The sequence below is a fragment of the Urocitellus parryii genome, chromosome 3 (assembly GCF_045843805.1).
Source record: "Urocitellus parryii isolate mUroPar1 chromosome 3, mUroPar1.hap1, whole genome shotgun sequence".
Lineage (NCBI taxonomy): Eukaryota > Metazoa > Chordata > Mammalia > Rodentia > Sciuridae > Urocitellus > Urocitellus parryii.
The window spans coordinates 78,422,470-78,445,854 of record NC_135533.1 but is presented as its reverse complement, the minus strand read 5'-3'; the positions used below and the strand labels follow the sequence as shown (position 1 = coordinate 78,445,854).

The 23,385-nt window shown below is 35.0% G+C and overlaps 1 protein-coding gene across 2 annotated transcripts in view; it reads left to right on the top strand.

The window, feature by feature from the left end:
* Positions 1–1,237: 1,237 nt before the first annotated feature.
* Tmem196 (transmembrane protein 196) overlaps positions 1,238–23,385 on the top strand; it is a 57,628-nt gene continuing 35,480 nt past the window's right edge. The window contains exon 1 of one of the 2 annotated variants that reach the window (XM_026408913.2): positions 1,238–1,384. In XM_026408913.2, the coding sequence (XP_026264698.1) occupies positions 1,238–1,384 (147 nt within the window). Of the gene's footprint in view, positions 1,403–23,385 lie in introns of both variants that reach the window. The other variant, XM_026408905.2, reaches the window with a different exon arrangement.

Genomic DNA, 23,385 nt, shown 5'->3' with positions numbered 1-23,385 from the left:
ATCCTCACGGAAGTGAGGCTCCAGCCAACTGCTCCTTCTCCCTCGGATATGGAACTTGACAGGTCCTGATAGCCTGGAGTGGACCTTCTTTATAAGCAGGCTTGAGTCTAGCCCATCTGGACAGAGGAGTTCCTCCGTAAGGGTCCTTCGGAGTCTAGTGAAATTAGTGTTGGCTCTTCTCCAGCCCCTGCTCTCTCTGCCTTTCCTGGCTCACTGCTCCCCCGCCCCTTCCCCCGCCACCACCACCCCGCGTATACGCAGAAGAAGAAAGTTTTACACCGAATGAGCCCCGCGTTGACGTAGGCATCGCCTCTTCTCCCTGCTGGATGGAAGCCCAGAAGGGAGTGAATGGGGGAGATGCGGAGGTCGGCATCTCTTGGATTCCTGTGGTTAGGGTCCCCGGGCGGGGCAGATCAAGGGCTAGCCAAGAGAACTGGTCCTAGACCCACAAATACATCAGGCTTTTCCCTCCTCCGTCAACCTCCTAAATTCCAATGAGGTCATAGCAATGAGAGAGAATCGGATCAAGAGAGAGGGGGAGGAAGAGGACGACGACGAGGGAGAAGAAACCCAGATGGAAAGAGGCCATCAGACAAGGTCGCATTTTCTGGCGACATGGAGACTGAGAGGAGCGTGGTGCTGAATACCATACGCCGACTCCGCCAGGAGACCTAGAGACTTGCAGAAGCACTTTGCATTTACCACGAAAACAAAGGAGAGGAGGCAAGAGGCAGAGGCAGGGAGAAGCTCTGAGCAGTCCCCCTTGGCTCTCCGGGAAGCTAAGCTCATTCTCCTCCGCAAGGAAAGAAAAGGGACCCTGAAAGGTCCTGGAGGCTGAGGAAGGAATAGGGTTTCCCTGCGGAGATTGGGACATGGCAGAACTCTGGACAGCGCCTCTTGAGCACGGCTCTGGCTCCCAGGTCTCCCCCGTCTCAGGCTCTTTGAAAGCCCTGCTCCCGCTGTGATCTCTTCTGGACTCTTATCAAGCCCAGGAAGATCTGTCCACGATCCCTGTCTGAGCGTGCCAGTGGGTGGAGCAGCTCTTTGCCTCTGACCGGGCCAGGGAGGAGGGTCTCCAGTTCTGGAAATCCAGTCCTTGTGGATAATGTTTCGCTGCTGAAGAAAGAAAAGTTTTAGGATCTGGTAGGGGGTGGAAGGGGTGAGGAGAATCGTGGAAGAAAGAAGGTGGATGGTTGGTTTTCCTCTGTGATCTGAAAGGAATGATGACCCAGGAAGGATGTGCACCAGCGGCCAGATTATTGGGAGCCTCTTGGTGCTTTCCGTGCTGGAGATAGGGTTGGGGGTATCCAGCGTGGCCGTGGGGGCGGTCAGCTTCAGCCTGGCCCTCCGAGAGCACAAGCCGCAGCTCGGAGACTCGTCCCCGGTATGGAGCGGGGTGTGTGTACGTTGAGCCATTTCACTCTCTCTTTACCTCTTTACGGTGATGGTCAGTGTGCGTGCGTTAGTCACCCCCTCCCCGGGAAACAAAATCATAAATCTCCTCTGGCTTGCATGTAGGTTCGAATCGGCAAACTATGCTTCTTTATGTTGTCCTTTTATTTATTGAGGCTTTTTTTTTCTTTTGCCAAGACCAAATTAAAAGGCTTTGTTTAAAGTTGGGGGGACTGTGTTCAATTCCACTGGCTGATTCTACAAAAGGGCTGGCCAGTGTTAATGATTTGGGAGTCACATCTGTCAAGGGTAGACTCAGTCTTTTGTTCCTTTTATAAGGAAGATCAAAATGAGAGTGTTACATCATTTTCTTGTGTCAGAAACAAGCAGGGATAGTTATGCATTTATCTCTGGGCAACATTGCCCAGGGTATACAAAAGTCAACAACAATATGACAATGACAAAAAGAAAGAAAGAAAAAAAAAAAAAACAATTGTGGTGTGCTTGTGAAAGGAGCATATGAGTGCATTTCATCCCAGAAAACACCACTCTCAATTTTTCTTTGCTATCTTTCTGATACTTTACCTTTGAAAACTCTTTTGTAAGTTGGAGGCAATAAGTTTAGTAAGAATGGTAATTTTATCAATAATGGTAAGGAATGCAACAGCATTCTAATTGGAGAATAACCCATCTCTCATAGAAAATGTCATAATTTTTCTAGGTAAGGTGGCAGACCCTACAAGCTTCTTGGTTAGTTACTTGGGTGAATCTTAAAGAAAGCTTTAGAGGCCCATTTCTTCCAACAAGAATAAATAAAATAATTTAGCACTATTCTTAGTGTGGACCTAATTGTTTAAAAAAAAAAAAACCTCTCCTTTAAATTATATGGTGGTCAGGACCTCTGAGTCTCCAGCTTGTTCCCACTATTCTATATAATCTATTAAATAAGTATTCTGTCACTGATAATCCATAATGTATTTAACAACCATGGCTTCATTATTTTAGCTTTAAGACACTAGGAGAAAATGACCAGTTAGGAGTCCATGAAAAATCATTCCAAAGTAATTCATTTTTTAAAAATGCTCTGGCATGCTTAAAACTGATAAAATTGTGCTTTGGGTAATTAGTTTTTGTTTTAATTTTTTCCAGGTGAGATAAATATACTTATATTACAGAACTTGAAAGAAAAATGGTATTGAAATCTCCTAAGAATACTTGTTCTGAAATCAATAATTAGCTACTATTAACCTCCAAATAGCTATCTTGTTCTTAATTATGTAATTTTTGTGAAGGTATACATTAAATTTGAGTTTGAACAGATAAAAGGAACATCTTAAATCTGATAATTCTACATCTTATATGTGGTTATAAATATTTTTGAGAGTTGTGGTTATTGTTGTTATTATATAAACAGAAATAAGACTTTAAAACTTCTATTGTACAACTGTCAAAGTGTAATGCCAACATGTAGAGAAAGGGGGAGAAAATGCCATCTTTTTATGGCTTAAGAATGATAAGACTCAAATACTCTTCAAGTCATTTCCTACCCCCCTAAAACTAAAGAAATTGAATGAATAAGCATAAGTGTCTCTAAATATTAACATATCCACTTTATATTCAAAAATTTTAAATGACTACATTAGCTTAAAATATAATACTCATATCCATAAAGTCACTATTACAAAGAATTTCTTCCATTTTTAATTTGTTGTTCAGAATGAGCCAAATTCACCTAGATTCCGGGAACAATAATTTTTAATTATATAGTCTAGTTCAGTAAAATCAAATAATACATTTGACTGAATGAATGTGTTTGAAACTAAAGAGCCCAATACCATTGCTCACTGCCATAAACCCAACTTAGAAAATTCAAATTTGTGAAGAAGTAAATACTCAATTAGGATCTTTATGCTTATCATTTTATTGGCTGGCTATGTAGACTATTTAAATTATTTGTGGTAAGTCATTTGTGAAACAGTCTGAACTACCTCTTAATTCCTTCACTGGTGAATTCATATAACAAGTAAGAATACAGAGTTGAGCGTGTGAAAACCACTTTACTATTTACTACAGAGGGTAGCAAAATGAATCAGAGCATCATCCTCAAAAGGCTACTGCTGGCAAAGAAAACAATATGTGCACATCACTAACTTGGTTAGTGGTAAAAAGTTAGTGTGACCTCAGAGGGGTACAAGGACAAACAGGGAGAGAAAGGTTGGCATGGTCAATGAAATATCCATGGAAGAAATATTATTTTATTCTTGAACTTGAAAATTTATTGAGACATGGAATCAAGTTATCACAGTGTTCATGTATCACTGTGTAAGGATCTGCAGTCAGACTACTTGGTTAAAAAATCTCAGATCTGTCACTTCTAGATGGGTGACAAGGCAAACTTTCCTCATGTGTAAAACAGGACTGGTACAAGGCACAGATTAAATAATGCTCTAAGTAAAGAACCTGGCATGCAGTGAGCATTGAGTTAATAGAAACAGCAAACACTGGACACACAAACTTGCAGTATAGGGGGTGAGAAGTGAGATCCTTTCAGGCAGCATGGATGAAGGCAAAGAACAGGGATAGGGAAGGTTGTGTTCCAGGAATTGGCTCTTCATATTTTTCTAGGGTTTAGTTGTGGGAGAGGAAGATAAGGATAGACAGAGGGTTTGTGGCCAGATCATAAGAGGCTGTGTGCCCATTTGAAGCAATAGATTTATTCCCTTATACTTTTAATAATATTAACACCAATTCTTAATTCCCAAAGAGATTTGAAGAAGGTGCAAAGGGAAACTAGATTTAAAAAACTATTCATCTCTTTGGTAATTTATGAATTAAAAACTGTATCATTTATGAATACCAAATGAGATCTTTCAATAATTAACCTGTCAGAATATACACAGTATAAAGCTGACTGTGTTTTGATTGATGTCATGAAGCTTTTTTCAAAACATTAACATCATTATTACAAGGTTTAGGAATTAAATTTAAAGTTAGTGGAAATAAAAGCTACACTATAAAGGATTACTGAAATCATAATCTTTAGTCTAGGACAAGGTTATTAAGGTTTTAGGCAGTTAGTTTGGTTATTTGACCCCAAACGTGAATATTTTTTAAAATGGCTTAAAAATAAAGTAGTATCTAGATAAAGGATCTAAAATAAATGAGAGGGATGCTTACAAAGATAGTTACAGTCACTGTTTCACAATCAGACAAGGTACTTCCTGTGATTAGCCTAAAAAAATGTGGGTAGTTAGAAGGAAAACAAATCATCTAACTATAATTTTATAGATGCCTTTATAGCATTTTTTTTCTTGATTCTTTGTTATGGTCACTTAAAATGAAACTACAAAATCAGAAAGTATATCCTTTAAGTGACAGTGAATGGACGATTGAGTTGACTGCTTTGGAAAAGATAAAGTCATAGGATATAGAATTGATATGCAAAATTTGACAAGGAGTTAAGTAGACAGAGTTGTGTTTCCAAGTTGCTGTGCAAAAGTCACCCTTAGTGCATCATCTATAATGCAGATGGATGAGGTTTAGTGATATTCATGGATATCCATGACTCCCAAAGAACTTTATATTGTTGCCTTAGGTTGACATTTGAAATCCAAAAATTCAGATGTTGATGTTCAGAATAGAGTCTGTTGCTGATTTGTATTTGATATCCATCATACTATAATCCCACCCATCTATATCTGATAATCTTCTGTAAATTTTAATTTATTAAAATAATTTTTCTAAACTTAGGTTTCCCACATGTAAACCAAAATTGCAGTCTTTTAAAATATTCAGAAGTTCACTTATCCAAATCATTTAAAAATTTGAGTAATTTTATTACTTGTTTTTTAGGATTATACTTGATTTATATATCATAATTTTCTGCTTAATAAATATGATGTTTTGGTTGGATGAAATTTATAGCATAATCAGTGCAAATATACCTATTCTGTAGACTCCTGGTTCACCATGGCAACGATTCAGCCAAATTGAAGACTTAGTTAAGATGTTCATCTAAATATTCTGATAACATAGCATCACAAATGAGGTACTATATACAAATGATATGTGTTCAAAAATATTATTTTATATTCAGAGCTTTTAATTTAAATTTTAATTAAAACCAAAACATGAAAGAAGGCCCCCAGTTACTTCAAATGCATACAATCTGAAGCTAGCATATCTCTGTCTAGAGAATATGCCACTTTTCTACACTGTCAGAACACATAAAATAGGAGATTCATTCTCTTTATAATGAGATGTAAACACTGCCTGTATCCTCAGGGAAAAAAAATTACAAATGTATGTTTATCTCTTATTCTAAAAGTAATTTAAATTTTATAAATAATATATGAAGAAGACATTTCAAAACATTTTTATAAAAATAATTAAAACTGGCATTCTCTTCCTTATCAGTTTATCAAAAGCAGTAAAAATTATCTTAAAATCTTCAACATTTCTCTGTGCATAAATAGTTTTCTCTGGGATATGAAGCCCAATGTGTGATCAAGATTTTAGATAGAATAAAAGTCATTCATGAATCCTTTGGAGCCCAGGTGAAGAATCTCATGTATGACTCATCCTCTCATTCTCAAATTTAGATAAGTAGAGCAAACCAAACTACTCAGAAGTGTAATTATTATTGAAGGGACCATATCATATATCTAAGAAGGCATAAATACATGTCCATTTCTGGTGTTGACCAATAATGATGTTATGGAGAAGGTAATGGTTTTGTCATTAGCTGATGAAATTTTTTTGTCTAAATTTTAATCACACTAAAATAGTATGTTTTGAAATTTCTATTCAGTCCAAGACAAAATTGACTTTTTAATTATGGCCCTGACTGGGGAACATAGCTTACCTTGAAGTCTTTGCCCTGGGATCTTTAGGGCATAATTGATAATATATATAACAGTCACCTACTTGTTGACGTTTTACTTGATATAATTATGTTTTGAACCAAATCAAATCTCTGAATTTAGATCCTTTTGCCTAAAATGTTTGAGTTGGCTCTTTGTATGGGCTTAATTATTAGCTAGACTATTCAATTATACTTCCAATGTAACCAAACTATTGTTTTTATATATTCACTTAGTCTTGGCTAACAATAAATTCTTTCAATAGACAGAAAGTGTACCCCAATTATCCAAAGCAAAATGCCCATCTTTCATCTCAGTAAAAACTATAGTGGTTTTTGTTGTGTATGCTCACGCATGTGCATGCATACTCCCACACTCATACATTCCCAATACACATATACAGGCAAAAGGGAAGGAGTCACAACAGCTTCATGTTCAAGGTATGTTGGGTCACAATCATTTCACCTGTGAAGTACCAAATTTAATTGCGCTATTGAATAAAGTGAATTATCAACACCCCACTGCCCCCACACATATATACATGCACATACAGATATAAACAGTTGAATAATCCTTCCCTGAAATGCTTGGAACAACACATGTATCAAATTTCATGATTTCTGGATTTTGAAATAGTTGCATCTAAATAATAAGATGATCTTCCATCAGACCCAAATTTAAACATAAAGTTAATTGATGTTTCAAATACACCTTAGGCTGAAGGTAATTTTATACAATTTGCTTAATGTACTTTAATGTACCTGTCTTTTAGCTCCAGCCTATTATGTGGGATCAGATGTGAAATTTTCTTTTTGCAGCGATATGTCAGCACTCAAAAATTTGGGGAGTTTGGAGCATTTCAGATTTCAGACTTTCAGATTACAAATGCTAAGGAACTAGACCCAGGGTTGGTGAAAATATTTGATTTTATTGTTTTGGGGGTTTAGTGAAATTACTCTACATTTAGGTGTTTCAAAATGCCAAATGGACAATATTCAGATAAGTAGATGGCAGCATATAAACTCTTTTTTTTAAAGAGAGAGTGAGAGAGAGAGAGAATTTTAATATTTATTTATTTTTTAGTTATCAGAGGACACAACATCTTTGTTTGTATGTGGTGCTGAGGATCGAACCCGGGCCGCACGCATGCCAGGCGAGTGCGCTACCGCTTGAGCCACATCCCCAGCCCAGCATATAAACTCTTATTGAGCATATTTCTCAAGATGCCATCATGTACTTTATTATTTCTAATATTAATCACTTTGTAAAGAATGTGTTATTTTATAAAGTTTAAGTGAAAATGTAACTTACCTAGAGTCTGCAATTATTTAATCAGAGAGGCAGTAGATGAGTTAGGCAGTATTTAAAGCCAGAGCAGTCAGTCTTATTTCAAAATCTGTACTTTTTCCGTCACATTGTGTGGAACATTGGAAATTTTCATTAAAAAATGTTATTGAGGCTTGACCTCATTATTTGCTCCTCAGAACCTGAATATATATGAGTCAGGGAGGATGGCTTAAGGCCAGGTTCTGATCTTTCTCTCTTTCTAACTTTCCAGAAGATACTGGCAGAGTCAATCAATCAACAAGCACAACCCACATGTTATCAGAATTGATATTGACTCAAGCTTTTCCTGCTCTTAAAGCTTAAACCTTAGCTTTGAATAAAAGCTAAACCAAATTATTCATTTCAAATGATTCTTAAATATTATGAGGGAAAGTCAGAAAGATGAAAGACCACAAATTTAAAGTGTTCAAAGTAAGAAACAACAGTGAAGGGTCAAAATGGCTTTCTCATGCAAGAGGAACTTATCTGGGTTTGGAAGTGAAGCAGATTTCCCATGGGCTAAGGAGAGATTTGCTAAGCAAAGCTGTGCATGTTTAAATTCATGGAGGTGTGGAATGCAATGGAGTGTTCTGGGGGTATTGAGGAGACTAGTCTAGCGTGTTCATGGTCCGAACTGCTAAATGAAGATGTACCTCATCTAATTAAGATGGGAGTAGCTTTAAAAAGAGTTCTGAAAGAACGACAAGACTACTTGGCAGTAGTCTTGGTTCCCAGCTAGGCTTGAGGAGCTAGAACTTGATTATCACAAGACCAAGTTAGTGTGCTCAGGAATTACTGCCTACTTTCAAGTCAAACAGGAAACCCAGGTCCCAAGATGTGCATCTTGGTTTGAAGGAAAATTTGAGGGAAGTGTAAATTCATCACCACAAATCTAATCACACATTTTACTATATTTCTTTTAATGGTGGATTTGTAAGCACATAAGTACCTTGTGTTCAATGTTCTCATAGCTGCCTGGCATACAAAAATAGGAATTTGTACATTTGAGGATATCAGTATAATACTAAGAAAGGATAAAAGACCTGGAAGTTATTAAGTTTGAGTTCAAATTCTAGCTTATCATTTTCTGATTAAACTTTAAGTGTGTTATATTATCTTGCTGATCAATCAGCTAACTGATCTCAAAAATAGCAATACAGCTTATTGCAAAATTATCCTGAAAATTGAATGTAATATTTATATAAAAGCATTCCATATACCTGTTGGATATTCAATAACCAATGTAAACCCACAACAATGACTGCATGTTTTGCCATTTTTCTGCAAAAAATACATATTCTCTATGAGTTTCTGTGTATTTTACAGACATTTTATCATTTTACATTTCTGAAAAGGATCTTATTGTAAGACCATTGATGAAGTTGATCTTGGTTGGACTTTAGGTTTTCTAACATTTAAGTTGCATAGCCCCTCTTAGATAAATGTGTTATCTTTATAACCAATTTTAGACATCAGTAAAAATTAGTTGCGATTTAGTGAGCATATTCCAGGTTCCCAGAAATAATTATGTTAGGTAAATGTTGGGCAAAGTGGGGCATGCATTTACTTATTTTACCAAATAGTGATGTTTTATTTTCTCATTATTTTTGACTAGATTGTTGGAATTGGTTTTATTCTCAACTTGTTTTTTGCCAATTATTTTCCTATGTGGATTATTCTGAAGCATTAAAATAAAGATGACATTAATTACATTTTCAATGGCAGTCTATGCTTGTAATACATTACATTGTCTAAGAATTCCAATGGCTTCATTATGCTTTTTAAAAAAATATTTTTAGTTGAAGTTGTCAATCAACCTTTATTTTGTTTATTTATTTTTTAATGCAGTGCTGAGGATTGAAGCCAGTACCTCACACATGCTAGACAAGTGCTTTACCACTAAATTATATCTCTGATCCTTCATTATCTTTTATCTCAACAAATTCTTTAACTTAAGGGATGAGAAATTAAAGGATTTAGAATTTAGTGATTAATACCAAAAAGTGAAATCAGTAACAAGAGTAAGATAAAATCTAAAATTTAAGTCACATAAAGAAAAAAAATAAGGTGTAGATGTAGATGTGCACACTCTGGTACAGGGCAGGTGGAAAGATGAGCAATTATAGGAAACATTGATAACTGTCACTGATATGCAGTATATTCTGCTTTTATGCCTTTAATGCCTCTGATTTGGGGACAAATTCATAATGTTGGGACCCTCTTTGAAGCTGAAGTTAATTTCTATAACTAACTGGCTTTCAGAAACTGCCACACATATTGCATGGCTGTTGTGTTGAAGATTCTTGGGAAGAGCAAAATTTCAATGCTTTAATCCCCTAGAGTCCCTGGCTATTTTCAACTGTAAGAACAGATCATAAATCAGACTCAAAGCTGGCACATCCCCAGGGGAGTAATTTTTATTCTCTCTCCATCAATACATCTATCATTTTAACATTTTAAGCTGTTATAGTTTCCATATGTATCAAGTTGTGAGCATTATATATGTATGTTCTTCTACTATATTAAAAAAAAATCTAAGCTCATCTTATATTCAATAAAATAAATCTTAAATATAGAAATATAGGCAAAAATCATCCAAATTAGGGTAGCCTACATGACTAATTAAATTACATGTAAATATAATTATTGAAGTATTATTAATTACATAATACAAGTTTATGTAATTACATATACAAGTTCTATATAATATATATCTAAATTTTAAATTACCTTAGTAAAAAGAATGTTATTGGTAACAATACCTGTACCCAATATTTAATATTGACCATTTTCCCCTTTAATTCCCTCCAGAAATATTCATTATCTTAAATATTTATGTAGATTTAATTTTAAAGTTTATATTATATTTGACTAACATAAAAAAATTTGAATTCAGGAGATAAATTCCTCTGGTTTTGTTATTGCTATCTATGAGATTGGTTTTGTATTGTTCTGTTATCAGGACTAATGTGAATAGTGACCATAAAGATTTATTTGAACAATTGATATTTAAGATACTGCAAAATTTAAATTCCCACTCACACAAAATTCATAAATTTATAACTAAGTTTCTGAATTTAGTTATAATTTTCCTTGCTACAGCTACAGAAGAAACAGCTCTAACATCAAAAACCTCATTTATTTAGAATGATCAAAATATTCAATAGATTATTTTTTAAATGAGAAAAGCCACCCCAAAACAGAATTAGAACATAACAATGCATAGTGCATTAAAATCAAGAAAGATCACATTACGTGAGCACTGAGGGGGAGATGTGGAAAATGAAATTCTGAGAATCAAGCCTGATTTGTTCTTTGCACTGAAAGATTTTTTAAAATATATTTTTTAGATGTTGATGGACCTTTAGTTTATTCATTTATTTATATGTGGTGCTGAGAATCGAACCTATTGCCTCTCACATGCCAGGCAAGTTTCCCACCACTGAGCCACAACTCCCTGCACTGAAAGATTTGAATCCCAGGCCAATGAGAAGTTTCTGAGATAGTTTTTGGACTTGGATTTATTTAGAATTGTTTGGCATGCCTATTAGCTATATGTTATGTCTGATGATTTCTTTGGAAATTCATTCTTGTGTTCACTATTCACTCAGTTACTCTGTAGTCTCTGAAGAGGTTTTCCCCACTACCTGCTGTGCATCTTCATGTACTGCTAAGAGGTCATTCTTTCCATTTCTCCCTTGAGTGGTTTGTGTTTTCTTTTTCTTTTAAAAATTTCTCCATTTGCTATAATTGCCTCCTATCTCACCTGGTCTGCCAAATCACCAAGATGGCTTGGCAGTACTTGAAGACAGCTTATCACATGAATATATTTGTTGTACATTTTGTCCTCTAGGTATTTTATTATTCTGCATAGTTAATTATATTTATGAGAGGTCATGTCTTTGTTGATAAAGATGTTCATTCACCTTTTTCTGGTAAAACTGATTGTGCATGTCAGTGGTTAGCAGAAGAAAACTGATATATGCAACTGTCAGCACATCATTCAGTGATGGAAAATAAGAAATTAGTTTAAGCTTTAGGGGGAGAAAGAACACTGCATAATTAGCAAGGTTTTCCATGGAATAAGAAAAGAAAGGAATATAAATAGGAAAGAAGAAAAGTGGCTTATTTTTGAAGATGAACAATATGTTTAAAATGTTGAAGAACTGGAAGAAGGGAAGGCCAAGGCCATTTAAGACAGGCAGAGAAACCCCAGAAACTGGATTGTGAGATAGCGTGACTCAGGGCCTGGCACCTTCCAGGGTTAGGCTTACAGAGATGGGGCCAAATCAGTGCTGAGTTTGGTGGCAAGGAGACTCAGTGGGCCTGCACTCCATGGTCTGCACTGGGTTGGAATGAGTCATGGAGAGAAATAACAGTGGTGTGTGGAGGAAGAGCTCTGTTGGGAGCCAGGAAGGGTGGGCTACTGTTCTGACTCTCACAATACAGCTGCTCACTCTATCAGTTCCTTCTCCTATTAGATTTAGTCAACAAATATTGATGCCAGAGCTACAAAATTCAATATTTTGAATTAGGTCATCAGGATCTAGCAGTGAATAAAATAAGCATGATCCCTGAACTTCTGAAGCATAATTTTAAAATGAAGGTAGACAATGAATAAATAATGCACAAATTAAAATTATAGATTGTACTTTGTGGACAGGAAAAGATACAGCTTTCTGGAAAATACAAATGAACTTTCTTAGCAATGGAGGAACCAGTAAAAGCATCTCTAAAGAATCAGTATTGTGTGTGTGTGTGTGTGTGTGTGTGTGTGTGTGTGTGTGTGAATGACTCTATTCATATTTTTCTAATTCTGAAATCTGCTGTCTAGAATGTAACTACTATAACTTTCTATTGATTCATTTTACCATAATGTAACTTTCTTCTGAAGGATAATAAGGCATTACTCAAGAGAAGATGGTGATTAACATTTTTTTAAGTTGACAACAGTGTGGGTAAAGACCCTTACATAGAAAAACGTTGGTCTCTTTCAGAAATTGAATAAAGACCTGGGTGACTGGATTGTGGCAATTGAGAATGAGGAGGTAGAAGGCACTGAGTGAGGTAGAGAGGCAAACAGAGGTTAAAATCATTTAAGGCTTCTTTATTCATTTATTCATGTGTGTGTGGTGGTGGGAATTGAACCCAGGGCCTTGTGCATGCTGTGCTCTACCACTGAGCCACATCCCCAGCCCATTTTTTGAAACTTTGTCAAAATGATACAGATTTGATTTCCTACTAATTTTTAAGAGGAACCAACAAAAAACTTTTAAGCAGAAAAAGGACAAATTTATACTTGTATTGAAAGAAGCTCATTCTGGGCTATAGTTTAGAAAACATTATTGGAATCAGATAAATACTAGGATGTATAATATGATTACTAGGATCATAGTGGAGGTGGTAAAAATAGAGGAAACATATTTAAGGTATAGAATGACAAGATGTGTTTAATTATATACCATCATAGAGAAAAATATTAAGAATGATTCCCAGATGTTGAGATCAAAACAACTAATTGGATAGAGTTTCCATTTAGTGTTCTGAGAAGTAGATGATTAGAAGAGGGAAATACTCTGTGTCCGGGGGAGGTATGTGGGGAGAGATCAAGAACCTATTTGAAGAAAGGAGATAATGGAGCAAGTGGATTGGGAGAGAGAGGAAGGTAGGGAAAGGGAAGGTTCTGGGAAATGAAATTGATCCAATTATGTGCATATATGAATATGGCATAATGAATTCAACTATTAGGTATAATTATAATGCACAAATAAAAAAGAATTTATTTGCTGCCTGTTATATTAGAGTTATATGTGACATATCAAAATGGAGAGAGCCTGTAAATTGTTAAATGGGGAATTAATCTGAAAATACAAGGTATTCAAAGCCATGTAATTTGTTGCAAGCACTCAAACAAAGTCTTCTTTACTATAAAATTCAGTGGTGTGATAGTTGGGAGGAGCAAGGAAAAAAGAGACTGAGAGTTGTGGCCAGACAATATGCTGAAGACCAGAACAGTATGGTGTCGTAAAATCCCCAAAGGAGAGGCCTTCCTTGGGAAAGGAGGACTGAGATGTGGTGGTCATTGTTTACTTAGCAAAAGTAGTTGAAGTAAAGTAATAGGAATATAAGTCAGTGCAAAGTGTGCAGAAGGGAGAATATGGAAATAGTAAGTATAGAACCCTAGGAAGGGATATGAGCTGTGTGTAGAGAGGGAGAGAAATAGTTATAAAGGATCTGGAGTCAAGGACTCTTTTATTTTTAATTCATTTTTAAAGGAGATTTTGGAAGACCTTTGCATGCCAATGTGAATAATGAAATAGAAAAGAAAAATATAAGTATATAGAAAAAGTCTTTGAGTAAGTAAAGGATGATTGGGTTTAGAGCTGAAGTGGGAAGGTTTTTATTAAGTTTTATTTTTGTATATTACAAAAACAGAGAAAACAACATGAGTCTGAGTGAAGATACAGAGAGTTTGGTACATTTAATGGCCAATAGTGAAGGAAGTCTCAGATGCCTTCTGTTGTGTTGTTGTTGTTGTTGTTTTAATTTAGTCTGAGACTTAAACATTTAATAACTGAGGGTAAAGAAAGGATAGGATTATAGTTTGAAGTAGACTAAAAATATCATAAATGTTGTCTATCCCTGATGGTGAGATTTATAATTAAGTCACACAATGTAAACTGCATAGAGACTTAGAAATAAATTATTCTAAATTCATCATATTACACATAAGTAAACTAGCGCCCAGAAAATTAGTATAGCTGGCTAGCTACAGAACTTGGAAAAGAATGCAAGACACCTAATTCTTAGTCTAACATTATTTCCACAGTTGCCTCAGTATATTAAGAATCCTTAAAATATGTTCTCTACCAAAAGGAAAATGTTGACTGAACAGGAATGATCTCAAATTATTGCAACAGCTAAACTATCATGAAAATATAATAAGTATTTCAACAGATTTCAGGGGTTTCCATCCACTTCAGGCTCCAAAGAAACAGCTTTCTGCAGAATCTTTGGCAAGTACTCCATGGTGGTTTTCCACACCAACTGGAATGGAAGCTAATTTTTAGAACTTAGCTAATAATTTCAAACCCACAAGAGCTATAGATCAGTTTAGATAAGTAAAATGAATTGCTTTCAAGAGGCTTTAAAAGCAGATTCCAAAGTTCATTTATCAAACTCTGGACATTCAAAGAAGTTGGACTGGAAGTCAAAGTCCTATAACTATGAATACTGGAAGTCAAAGTATAGCAATGAATATTTGCTGTGTGTTTTCTTTTTAATTCAAATATATATAAATCAAGATGAAAAAATCTATATGATTCACCTGAGGCATTTAGGGGCAAATATGTATATGAATATTATGTCTTTACATAGTTTTAAAAATATTTTATACAAACAAATGTCTTACTTTTAATAGTAACACATTAAGAAAGGTGTCCTTTTATTAAATTTATTTTTCATAGCTTTTTTTCTGGTACTGGGGGTAAAACCTAAGGGTACTCTATCATCCATTGACTAAACCCCAGTCTCCTTCTTTTTTATTTTATTTTATTTTTTTTTGAGACAGGTCTCTTGCTAAGTTGCTGAGGCTGGTGTTGAACTTGTGATCCTTCTGCCTCAGCCTCCCAAGTAGCTTACATTACTAATTTGCATACAGTATGTATGGCTTAATTAAATTTATTTTTGATCATGGTCATAGTAGTATAGTAGCATACTTACTTCTGACAGGGTCAGCTGAGTTTTTTTGTATAAAGCTAAGAAATTAAAGTATCATTATGAAAAGCATTTTACACCAACTTGACATGCCAATTACTTATAATTAGAACAAAAAATAATTTCTCCAAGAAATAGTTACATTGTAGAAAGAATGATCTTCTCAAGTCTAGACAAAATCCATCAACCATCTTGGGTTCTCAGACCTTCAGAACGTTTATTAAATAGTAAGATGAAAGTATCTTCTCTGTTAAAATATGCAAGTTTGGAGACATTATATTAACAAGTTATCAGGAAACTTGGCAGAAAGAGAGCATGGCCTCTAAAACTCTCACATAAAAATTATATTAGGGAAAGCACTATATCTCCTTGGGTGATAAGATATTTGGAGAAAACATGTTCTCCTTTGACTTGTGATCATTAATAGAAGTTGATGTCATCCATATTTTCATAGTCGAAGAGAGCTGCTACTAGCCACATGTGGCTATTAAGCACTTTAAATGTAGCTAGTCTAAATTAAGATGTGCTATAAATATAATTAATACACACTGGATTTCAAAGATTAAGTATAAAAAATGTAAAATGTCCCATGTTTTTATGTTGATTTCATAAATTTTTTTATGTTATTCTATATTATTATATATTATATTATATATTGTATATATTCTATATTAGTATAATTAATTCCACCTTTTTCTTTTAATGTGAGTATGAGAAAAAATATATGTCATTTGTATTTGTGGGGTTATATTCTATTTCTATTGCACAGCTCTTGTCTGGATACATTTTTGATGAAAAGAAGTGATTATCTTGTCAGAAAACTTTTCTGTATTGCTTTGCTGAGATATGAACAAAGATGAGGAAATCCTTGAAGACAAATTGAGGTATTAATTAGTTCACTGGGAAAGCAAAATTAGTTGGTTGGCATAGAGACCAGAGACAGCTGAGTGTTACAGCATACAATTCCCCAAAATGGGCACCTAAGTTGCTTACTCCCATGATGCAGGCCTTTCAACCTTTACTTTGATGTTGCAATCAAAGTTTCTGTGTTTCATTTTATTAAAGGGATTTCAAATATTATCTGGCAAGTATCAAAAGTGTGAGGTAAGAAGAGGTTATTTTCCACTTCTCCCACAAACCTGAAATCCATTTACTTACCATTTACCAACAAATATTCATTGAAATTTTTGTGTGTGCCAAATCTTATGATAATGTTAAAGTTTTGAAGATTAAAAAACACTACCTGATTATAAAGCATTTCAAACCTTTTAGAATGACATATATAATAAATAATTTCCATAAAATATGATCTGCACATCAGTGTTATCATAGGCATCAATATAATACATTTTATTAGGTTTTGATTAGGACTGTCTACAGGGGTTGAAGAAGACTTGACAAATACATTTAATATTTATACTGATTCTGATATTTAAGAAGGAATTTCCAATATAGAGAAAATAAACCTTTATTGACATCTGCTGTGTCCCATACACAAGGTTAAGTACTCTCACAAGAATTTTCCTTTTAAACTCTATAATCATATGTTATTATAACAGCAGTCTCCTCATTCTTATTAAAAGAATGGAGAATATAATTCCATTATAAATAATATGTTTAATTTCAGAGAGCTATGACTTATGTCATGGTGGATACTAGACAAATATCTGCTAAAAATAAGGCAACATAGATTACACATATACTAGCCCCTGGATTCAAGTTGGTGGGAGAAATAAACCTGAAAACACTAAGATATTGAGCAGTTGAATTCTTCTAAGTGATTTAGATTCATGATTTTATTTAATATTTTCATTTTTCCATGAGGTATGCATGATTACACATCTAGCTAAAGAAGAAACTGAAAAAAAATAATAATTTAAGTAGTTTTTGCCATGCCACATTTCTGGAAAATGGCAGAGCCAGGATTCAATACATTGAATTTTACTCAAAAGTATTCACTCTTAATCACTAAGCTTGATTGCCTTCTATTAAATCCAATAACTATACTTCAGTAAAGAATGAGGTGCATGCAATTCCTGTGGATGCACAAAGGAAAGTGAAGAAGGAGACATATAACTTCATGAAGGTTATGCCTTTGGTGGCAAGTAGGGAGAGATGGAGGAGAAGGAAGAGAGGACACATCAGGCTGGTGAAGCCTGGCCCGTGAAAGCTTAAAATTGCTTAAGAAAAGGTTGATTTCAGAGCACAGAAAGGAGAGGTCCCCAAAGAAGTAGGCTTGGCCTAGCTGTAAGAAACTAGAGTACTATACAATGGGATTTTAATTATATATTTTGTTGGAAATGAACATGTACCAAAAATGTTTTAAAGGTCTTGAGATTAAGAATGACAGTAGTCAGTCAGAATAATCATCCAGGAAGCAATGTGAAGAATTAGAGTCAAAGAGATTATACACATCTTTAACATTAAAATTGTCAGAATGAAGGACTTACCAGTGGAAAGGGTAAAACAACAACAACAAAGTTCATGTGAGAAACCTTATGGAGGCAGATTCAATAAGAAGTAAAGGGACACAGCCTATGAAAAATGCAGCTAACAAAAATAGAGCCATGTTGGGGGGAGCAAAAAAAATGAATTAATTTTAAACAACTTGTGCCTCTTTTTTTTTTTTCCATAAAATATCCATGCATTAGCCGGGTGCTGTGGTGCATACCTGTAATCCCAGCAGCTCAGGAGGCTGAGATGATAGGACCACAAGTTCAAAGCTAGACTCAGCAAAAGTGAGGTGCTAAGCAATTCAGTGAGACCCTATCTCTAAATAAAATACAAAACAGGACTGAGGACGTGGCTCAGTAGCCGAGTGCCCCTGAGTTCAATCCCTGGTATCTACCACAAAAAATATCCTACATTATATGAGTATCTGACACTCTGACATGCCTTATTGGTCTAGGGATGCAATAAAGAAGAAGAATATAAAGTCCCTGACTTTTCCTGAGATTCATATTCTATGGAGAGCAGAACATTAAACAAATAATTGTGCAAATAACTATTAAATTACAACATCTCAAAGGAAAAATCTAGGGCGCCATAAAAATTTAACATGGGGACTCAATTCAGAAAGTTAACAAAGTCTTCCAGGAAGAAATGAACTTAGGCAAAGAGTTTAATCCTGAATAGGAATTAGCCAGGTAGAAAAGGATAGAAACATTTCAAGAAAAAGAAATAGCATAAGCCTAGTCCTTGAGGTAGAAAGAATTTAATGAGCTTCAAGAAGTTAAGGGAGAAGTCAAGGAAGGCTGAGCTAGAGAAGAAGGCACATCATGGAACACTTCATAGATCAGGTAAATACTTGGAATGATACTGGGAAAGATTTTTAAACATGGAAGAAACAAGTTCAGAAGAAAGTGGCTTTCACAAAGGCAAGAGTGGAAAGAACAACTTGAAAGCTTTTGCTGTGAAACTGAGGAGAGATGACAGTGGCAGGGAATAAGCTGAAGTAATGGAAGCAAAGAGATACAGATATGTTTCAGAAACATTCTGGAGACCAAAAGAACAATAGCAGCGTGTGGTTCACTGAATCTAGTATGCGAGGGTATGAAGGGGATGTCAATGTGTCCAAGATGTCAAGCATGAGAGCAGAATGGATAGTTGTTCTATTTCCAGAAGTGAGAAATATTGGAGGAGGAAACTGTTTCCAGGAGAAGATAACAGTGATTAGTACACCCTGAGTATAAAAGATCTTTTTGAGACATCTTGGTGCCTGATTCTTGTGGTTGGCTTTGTTCTTAGTCTTCTCGCTGTTCCCCTTACCATCTTGTCATGTCATTGCCATACCTACAACCAGCAGAAGAGAGAAGCTGCTTCCCTGACTGATAAAACAAAATTTCTATAATTTGTTCTCTTTTCCTCAGACCTTATTTTGTCATGTCTGAAGCAATTACTGAGATCTGTGGTTAAAAGATTCTAATGCATTAGACCTCATCTAGATAAGAAGCCTACAACTGAGAGTGAAGGATAGACTGTTTCCTCAGCAGAAAAATGAAGCCGAAGTGCAAAGAGATGGATAAATAAATTCTGAGAAGCAAAATTACAGCTTTCTACAACCACACATAGTAATTGATATAATCAAAGTAGTTTTTCAAAATGAGAAATGTATAATTTGAAGCATAGGCATTGTTGTAGAAAAGACGGATGGAAGGCTGAGTTCAGATTGAGGTCCATACTCAATGTGTGAATGTGAAAAGTCATTGGGAGAGAAGTAACAGCTAAAGACATAAAGTGCATGAGTGAGAAGAGGAAAACTTAAATTTTATGAATACCTGCTTAAAGGATAAGTAGGGGTAAAGAATCCATAACAGAGAAGGGGAGTGATGGGAAGAAATTCAGAGTTCACTCAGGAGAGCACCATTGAATCTAGCAAGGAGAATATTTGAAAAATAAGGGAATGTCATTGATAATTTTTTAAATTAAATTTTATTTTTTTTAGTTGTAGCTGGATGTAATACCTTGATTTTATTTACTTATTTTTATGTGGTACTGAGAATCAAACCCAGGGCCTTGCACGTTCTAGGTGAGCGCTCCAACACTGAACCACAACCCCAGCCCTCATTGATAATTTTTGAAAGGACGATTTAGTGGAATGTGAAAATTAAAACTACTATTTTATTTATTCAACGTGTATTGTGAATCCATTGATTGTTAAGTACGATAACCACAGAGCTTACCCTTCCATTACAGCATTTTAGCAAGTGCCTGTTCAAAGCCAGGGACCCTGCTAAGTATTTCTAGTGGGAATAGCGTGAAGCAATTACTGAGATCAGTGGTAGTTATAAAGATGAATAAAGAATGTTTTCCTTCTTTAAAGAGCTTAACTTCTACTGATATAAGTAATAAGAACATAAATAATAATAGTAAAAAATGTAAGATGACCCATAAAGAGTACTATGAGGATTAAGAAAAATAGATGCCATCATATCTGATCAGAGAATTTGAAATGGACACTAGAGAATTGGTAATAATAAGAATAAAACTTTTTAAGTGGAGAAGTAGGATGAGAAAAAATGATAAATTTAGGGTACATGGAATTACATAAATCACTCTGGCCATAGAAGATTAGCAGGGGACCAGTCAAGCTGGGTTGGAACTGTCCATCTGGGTTCTGATGCCAGGCCAAGAAGTTTGGAGAGGCATTGAAAAAAGATTGGACAAAGAGATTAGGTGCAAAAAATCATGCTTAGGTAAACTTAAATGCTATTATAGAAACACAAGGGAGGAAGATTTTCTTGAAGGCTTTTAGATAATTGTGGTGAGGGTTGGTGAGCCCTTGAATGAAGTAAGAAGATCATTGTTGAGGTAGAATGCATGGCATACAGTAATTGATTTGATGGAAATTATGAGAAGAGGAGGGAAAACTCATTAGGGTCTCTTAATTTGGGGAGAATGGTAGAAAGATTGATAGGCATAAAAGGGATGGAATAGAAACAGGATTAAGATTCATTTTGTGAGTTTCTGAAGCTGTGAACATCTCTGCTGAATCACTTTCATTGACTGTTTTACATCTGGATGCACACACACTGAATTGCAAAATGATTGCAGACTGAGCTAAAAATAGGCAAAGCTGTCAAGATGACCAGCATCCTGTGCTATTCTCTGGTCTCCTGGAGCATAGACACACTTTAGACCTGGCATTTACTTTGAAATATCACATTCAGAGGCAGGTATTCTTGGCTACTTTTAGAAAACTACTCTTGCATTAAATAGAAATTAATAATTTGATAATTATTTTCTAGAAGGTAGTCTACTTACAAGGCACAAAGTCTTCCTAATTGCAGCTCATCATATTAGAGACAGAGGTTGGAGAAAATGATGGTGCTTAGATCCCAAGTCCATATGATGTGATATAGGAAAACTTATCTCCAAAGAGGAAAGAAAGAATACTTTGAAGCAAATTTACACACATGTTTGATAGTAGGCAAGATTGTATAAATAAGAAAAAAAAAGAATGTATAAATTGTATCAGGAATTCAGGCACTGGTCTGACTTATCAGATATTCAAAAATATTATACAATTTTAATGATTATTATTAAATAACTCCATTATTTTGTGGTTTATTATAAACTAGAAATATACTCAAAACATAAGAAACATTATCTCAGTAATTCTTTTAGTGGAGATGTAAGATGAATGTTTGCATACTTGTATTCATTTTAATGATAGAGAAATTGGGATTGTGAGAGTTTAGGTAGCTTCTCTAAGTCCTACTGCTATGTGGTACAGTCATATTTAAGACCCATGTCTCCTTGACTTCAAAGAATGTACTCTTAAGCTCTCCAGTTATTTTTTTAAAGTTCTTTCTCTAAGAGCAGTGTTAATTCTACATCCCTGACCTTTCTGAATACCACCCCAAAATTAACATTTTCTCAGAATGAAAAGTGTGCTGAAGTATCAATATAGCTCCTCTAGTGCTTCAGAAACCAGCAGCTCAACCTGAAAAGTCTTTATAGACACCTTCCTTTCACCTGTGAGCTCTTCCTTCTAGCCAATGCATAGCCACCACACCACTTATCTTGTCAAAGGGAATGGAATTATTTTCCTTTCCAAACTTTTTATTTCTTCTTCGAATGGTCTAGCAGAAAAACCATGCCAGCCCACGTCTTCTTAGTTCTATACTAAAAAATAATAATAACTATAATATAATTTTCCTCAAATCAGATACTCTCCCTGCTTTCTCCCTTGGAGACAAGAAGAAAACTTCAAATGCATTACATCTTTATCCATCCTCTTAACTTGATTTAAGTATTATAGTTAGTCTTCTCAGACACCTTTGGAAACAAAACACTGTTCAAGGAAATGAGCATTGGGAAATTGAAAACTTTAAAGCAGATACTTAAAAGGCATGTGATTGTCCTCTAGTTCAGAGATTTCGAAGCTGTGTTTTTGGTGTAAATTGAATACAATTCTGTTTATAGGAGGATGATGCTATTTTGATTGAGTTGTGTAAAGTATAGGAGTTCCTCTAAAGGAAAAGAATTGGATAATGGATGGATAGTGTTTGCTTATACAATTCTAAACATTGGAAACCCATATATTTTAAACTCCATGGTTCTGTTTAAGGAGTAGAAAATGGCCTGGAATAGACAAAGAACACCAGAGATCCACTGCTTTAAAGTAATCACAGCCCGAAAGCAATTTTCTAACAGTTTAAAACTGATACATATTAGGAGGAGTTTCTGAAATACAGAGCTGTCAGGAGAATGTGGACCAGACAAAATGATGATTAGAGACATCAGCTATTCGAAAATTTGCTAGAAAAAAAAAATCCTGTCCTAACTAAAAGAAGAAACTTTGTCAGTGTATTGATTTGCTTTCCGTGCAATTTCATGGCTGACACTTTTTAATTTTTCTTTTATTTTTGACTGACAAATAATAATTGTGTTTATTTATAGAGTTCAATATGGTGTTTATATATATTTATATTCTGAAGTGATTAAATCAAGCTAAATAACATTGATCACCTCACAGTCTTATGTTTTTGTGGTGTAAACATTTAAATCTGTACTTTTTGGAGCATGGAAAGAGGCTGCTGATAAGCTTCTTAAAGAGAGAGAAATAAAAACAACTCAGGAAAGAGTGGTTGCAAAAATGGCCAGGAAACTAGAATGTGTTTCTTCTAGAGAAGATACAGGAATAATGGTAGACTCACCTTAACTTGTGGAGAAGGATAAATGCTTTAGGCTTAATGAAAGAAAGCTTATTGACAATCAGAGTTATGCAGGGATTTTTTATAAATGCCTTTGTTCATGGAGGAGGTTGATCTTAAACTGTAAAAATGTGTCAAGCAAGGCATCCCAGAAATATAGTGATGTTGGACAAGTAGCGGGTCTGATTCACTAACACCCTAGTTTCCACTGCATCAGATTGAGCCGAGTCCAAGTAAGTAGGAGAATTGTTGATTGTTGCTTATGCAGAGGTAGCAAGAGAAGTAGGGAAAAGAAACGAAGACAAATAGAAGAGAAAAATCTAGAGGAACTCTTAATCAGTACAAGACTAACTCAAAGACTTGACCTTCCTTTCATTGAAAGATGGTGAATACATTAACTTGCTTTGCTGAAGTTACTATCTATCTATCTA